General features: G+C 61.6%; 1 protein-coding gene across 1 annotated transcript; it reads left to right on the forward strand.

Annotated features, from left to right (window-relative positions):
- Nucleotides 1-472: 472 nt before the first annotated feature.
- On the forward strand, nucleotides 473-2,463 carry MNEG_4403 (Methyltransferase-like protein 7A; the record flags this gene model as incomplete). The annotated part of the gene is made up of 6 exons (XM_014047123.1): nucleotides 473-475; nucleotides 714-911; nucleotides 1,215-1,319; nucleotides 1,571-1,630; nucleotides 1,827-1,955; nucleotides 2,290-2,463. The coding sequence occupies 6 exons, from the start codon at nucleotides 473-475 to the stop codon at nucleotides 2,461-2,463; spliced, it is 669 nt and encodes a 222-aa protein (XP_013902577.1).
- Between the last annotated feature and the right edge of the window lie 2,888 nt (nucleotides 2,464-5,351).

A 5,351-nucleotide genomic window follows, 5' to 3' on the forward strand; every position in this document is an offset into this window, starting at 1 on the left:
GGATATGCCTTGGAGGTTGTTTTTCCAGGTGGGGGGCAGGGGTGCTTTGGGGGGGGGGTGTCTTGAGCAGGACCGGTTTGATTTGTAGGCGTATCAACAGCCGCATCCATGGAATGAAGCAAGGCATGCAAGTTGGTGACTGGGTGTCAGCAACATATCATCACGAAACACAGAGAAATGCACTCTTGCTGGCGCTGGTAACCAGCAGTGCAACTCAAGGTGCACGCAGTGCGCTCATGCGCAGGGCGCAGGGATGCTTCGCACAAGCAAACAGGGGAGGCCACATTGCACACCGAATACAGATAAATACGAGCCAATATCTGGATCTAGCACTTCAACTACGCGATATCTTTGCTGCTGAGTCCGAGTGGAGTGCAGCTCGTCACCTCGCACTATCGGTACCATCAGCAGCGAGGCTTCATACCTGAGCTTTTAAAGTGATCGTGCAAAATCATACACAGTGCTAGTCAACATGGTGCGGCTCACGTGGAGCAATTAAAGGGGCTCTGCTTGCGCTGCGCGAACAGCAGTCCCCGAGCAGCGTCGCTTTGTCCGTCGTGCGTGCCGCCAGCACTCGAGAGCCGCGTTTGCGCGGCCTGTAGCGACCCGCCACTATTCATGCTCTGTGCATCTATGTGAGTTCATCATGCGCGCCCCCAGCGTTCCACTGCATCTCGCCGCCCCTCGCTGACGCCACCCCCCCCCCCCCACAGGGCGGCCCCAACAAAAACGGCCCTATGGGCTGCCCCTGCTGCGCGGGCCCCCGGCCCTGGGACGCCGCGCTGCGCGGCAGGGGCGGCCTGCGCGACCGCCTGTTCGCACGGCTGATGCGGGGCGGCGCCGCCAAGTACAACCAGCTGCTGGGGGAGCGGAAGCGGGCGCTGTTTTCTGAGATTGGGTGGGGGGCTGATGTGAGGGATCTGCTGGAGGTCGGCATCGGCTCAGCCCCAAATGCAGAGTTCCTCAGTGCAAACAAGGTGCAATTTTCTCTGCTCCGCATGCAATAGGGTTGCGTTGCGGGTAGTTAGCGGCGGCTACTTGCAGCCGCTGACATGGGCCTCGACTCTGCTGGTTGAGGAGAGCGAGCATGCAATCTCATCTCGTGTTGCGTCTCGGTGGGTGTTTCGTTTTCGTAATTTCACCTGCACGCACGCTCGCCTGCTTGCGGCACCGGCGCCGTCCTGCCACGCATTCCCCTCGCGCCCGCCATGCAGGGGCTGCGGATCACAGGCGTGGACCCCAACCCTGCCATGGCGCCGTACGCGCGAGAATCCTTGGCAGCGGCCGGCCTGGCGTCGGGCAACGTCGCGCTGCTGCAGGTGAGGCCACGCAGCTGGTCGGTGCGGGCTCGGACTCTGCGGGGCGTCGATGCGGGCACGCAGGCAGGGGGCGCCGTATGTATCAGGCGGCCCCTCACAGCTGCACCGGCATGTGTGCTGGGTGTTTTACCAAAAAGGAACCTGCCTCCTGCCACCCAGCAAACTTGTTGCAACAAATGCAATATTGCATCCCACAAGGAGTGGCTGCGCGCCGCGCCACCGCCGCACGGGCGTGCGCGCGTGGGTCGCAGGGTGTGGCCGAGTCGCTGCCAGTGGCGGACGAGTCCCAAGATGCAGTAATATGCACGCTGGTGGGCCGGCGCCACGTCGCGAATTGGGTGCTGTTGCTCGGGCTCCGAGCGCCCCTGGGAGTAGCCCGTGATCCCTTGTCTTTCCACCGCAAGGACATCCAGTGTCATGCTGCGAGCAAGGTGTCGTGGCTTATGTCTGACGACTGATGTCCCCATGAGCCCTTGGTTCCGCGGCTGCCCGCGTGGCTCACGCCAGGTCCTGTGCTCGGTTGTCAGCCAAGAACGCGCGCTCTCCGAGGCGCGCCGCGTGCTTCGGCGGGGCGGAAAGCTGCTGTTCATGGAGCACGTGGCGGCGCCGTACGGCAGCCTCACGCGGCGGCTGCAGGTGCGGCCGGGCGCTTCTTGGCAGAGCCGCGGAAGCAGCGCTGCTGATTGCGGTTGTACCGTCCTTGTCCATGGAAGCTCCGTCGACAGCCCCCCGAGTTGTGACTATCAGCTGTGGCCGTGCTGCCCCTCGCCCCGCGCCCTTGCGCCTGGACCTCCGCACTCGGACAGTCATCCCTTCCTTGCCAAGCCTTCATACGGGCAATCAGCCAGTTGCCTCACTGTGGCGAATTCCGGCACGCCATAACACATAACCCCCCCCCACACACACATACTCACATGCACGCACATTCCAAACACACTCGCTCAACCTTTTCGCAATCATCGCGCCACAGGACCTGTGGAACCCGGCTCAGCTGTGGCTGGCGGAGTGCAACTGCAACCGCCAGACATGGGAGGCCTTGGAGACGGCTGGATTTGCAAGCCTCAGGGTGGAGCGGGTCCAGGCAACCAGCAACCCATTGTGCGCGTTGATAGCACCGCACATTGCTGGCGTGGCCGTCAAGTAGCCGGCACGCAAGCGGAAGTCAGGCAGGGCTGCGCATGCCCCTCAGGGCGCAGGCTCTGGAGCTGGAGCACTGCAGCCCTGTGGGTGATCCACAGATGCGGGTGCACGGCCGCAGTCAGCGGCGCTTGCGCTGCGCGTCACTCCATCCAGGGCTGCTTCAGTGTTGTGGCACTGAGGCCTCGGCCACGCACGCCTACGAACATATGCATTCTGGCGGGTGGTGCTGCAAGGATGTCGACAACGGCGTCCGCGAGACTTTGGCCTGTCGCTGCAAGGGCTGGCACGGGTGCCGCTCATCCCTCTGGGCTTGTAACCCTTACAATTACACACCTGTATGGCACGCGCGCACTTTGCATCCGGAGCATGGGAAGAGCGCTGTCGTCTCACATGGCTGGACCACTCTGCTGGGTGGCTGCATGCTCATGTTGTGGTGGTGGCGAGAGCCACCGTTTTGGGAGTACCTGGGGCCGCATGCGCAATCTGCGCAGGACCATTCGGGCATCCGCGTTCAAGCCGCGGCGCGGCGCATGGATTTGGTGCTGACCGTGAATGCGTGCGCGCGCGCGAGTGCGCGCGCCCGAATGCACGGGCAGATCCATTCGGGGTCCATCAGCAAAAGCCGATGTGCGCCTCATGGGATTCGAAGCCACCCGTGCACGAGTGCACAGGCAGACCCACTTGGGGTCCTGTGATCTAGCCACAGTGCGCCTTATGGGGTTTGGGGGGTTGGTCAGTGAGCGGGCAGCGGCCAGGCAGAGCATGCAACGGAGCAAGTTGTGCATGTGCGTTCCGAAGCATACACACAGCTTGGCATGCAATCGAATCATTCTGGCAACAAACCTGTGGTTGAAATTTTGGCGATGGGGCTTTAAGTTGGCTGCGCTGGCGGCAGGAAGGCGGCGAGCACTTGCGCGACGGCCTGGGGGAACCTTGCGCATCGCTCTGCAAGCGCCTGAGCTAGCTTCTCGCTGGCTACACTTCCTGCTGCTGCTATTCCTGCGTTTCTGAACGTATGTCTTGCGGTGCATTTTGAATGCATATTGCGTGCTGATCTACGGTACCATCATCACAAAGCTCCCGTTGACCGGGGTGTGGGCGAAGCCGCGGGGTCCTTGTGCATGATTATACAGGACGTAATTTTGTCTGTGTCTGTACAGGAATCAGATAGCCGCTATGATGTGCTGACGAGACTCGTGAAGCTCAGAGAAGCTTGGTAAGAAGTACCGCACCCATGCGTTTCTCAATCAGGGGATAAATCCGCATCACATGCAGCTTGTGTGCATGAAAAGATTATCTGAGCAAGGGGGTAGCCGACCAGCAGCGATCTACCCGCAGCGGGCAGCACGAGCAGGAGTGCACCGCGCAAGGGGCAGGCACGCTGCGCGATGCGCTGCAATGTGGGCCAAGCAGGCGGCAGCGGTAGTGGCAATGCCGAGGTTACGCGAGCCTGATCCAAATGTGTTGCCAGCTGCTCGGCACCCCCTACCCCACAAGCCTTTCGCCGTGAAGCTCGGGCGAAGCGGCTGATTGCTGGCAGTGCAGAGGCCCAGGGTCCTTTGGAACCTTTGACTTGCAAGGACAACGCAGAACTGTTATCCCTGTGCAATATCTACAAGCATGTCAATGTGGCTGTCCACCTGGCAGACTAGCAGGGGCTAGGGGAGACTGCTTGCCTTCCAAAAAAGCCTGCACAAATCCGTTGCAGCAATTGTGTTTCCTGGTACCGCGCGCGCTTACACAGGCGATGAAAATCGATGTTATTCTGTCAGCAGCATATCTGATACAGGTTGGTTTATCGACGCAGCCGTCGCGGCTGGATTTTGATCGTGCGTAGGGCACATGTCATGCCCGCGTCACCTCTCGGCGAGTTTTCGAGTGCGGGTGCAGTCACAGCCAGAAAGGAGAGGGCACCTAACAGGGCCACTGCAGGAGCACAAGAAAGTCAGATGGGTGCCAAAGCAGAGGGCCAGAAAAGCACAGCGCAAGAAGGAAAGAAAGACTGGAATACAGGCGCCACGCCAAGTGCTCGAAGAGAGGGAGGTGGCAGCGTACCAGGGTAGCAGGGTGCCGATTTGCTCGTGCCGCAGACCTGGCATGCGCCGTGCGGCAGAGCCGCTCAGGGCCACGTCATGCCAACAATGCGTTGTCCGCTGCGCACCAGCCATCCCTCACATGTCTTGAGGAATCACCTAACTTTGCAACAGAGAAACCGACGGCCGCTGCCGCGGCTGGGCCTGCAAGGGCCTGCAAGTAACTTCCTACCTGGCGGGTGCGTGTAGGATGCCGCCACACTCGCTGGCCCAACCCATACTCCGCCACTGGTGGGCCCAGCTGGAGAGAGTCAGCCGCGACAGACACTCTTTTATTCACACGTGCGCCGCAGAGGGGCACTAGAGACGTCTGCCCTCCGGCGAGGCCCCTACCTCCCCGCCAATGGTGGGCGCGGCCCCTTGCGGGGGGCACCGCGTTCGAGGCAACCCAGCCTGAGAGCACTCGCTCCCGCCGTCCTAGCCCTGAGCGCGCACCCGCTGCTGCGCCTGCACGCGGTGCACCGCCGCCGTCGCCGCCGCCGACGCCGCGGCCGAAGCTGCGGCGGCCTTCCTTGCCTGCTGCGCTGCGTACTCCTGCAGTTGGGTCGGCACGAGTGGGAATGATGCAACAAGCTTGAGTACACAAGTGATCAGCACCCATTCTGGCCAACACAATTGTGAAGCAGCATACACATACAATTTTTTCGTTCTTGCATGACAAAGGCAAAGGCAGCCATGCGAGCGTTTGGAGGGGGGGGCGCCAGGCCAATAGATGGGGGCGGTCATGGCAGCCACCCACCTGGGGGTTGAAGCTGTGCTCGTTGACCTGGAACTCGTCGTCTGGGGTAAGGGGCGGGGG

This window comes from Monoraphidium neglectum (genome assembly GCF_000611645.1).
Source record: "Monoraphidium neglectum strain SAG 48.87 unplaced genomic scaffold scaffold00609, whole genome shotgun sequence".
Taxonomy (NCBI): Eukaryota; Viridiplantae; Chlorophyta; class Chlorophyceae; order Sphaeropleales; family Selenastraceae; genus Monoraphidium; species Monoraphidium neglectum.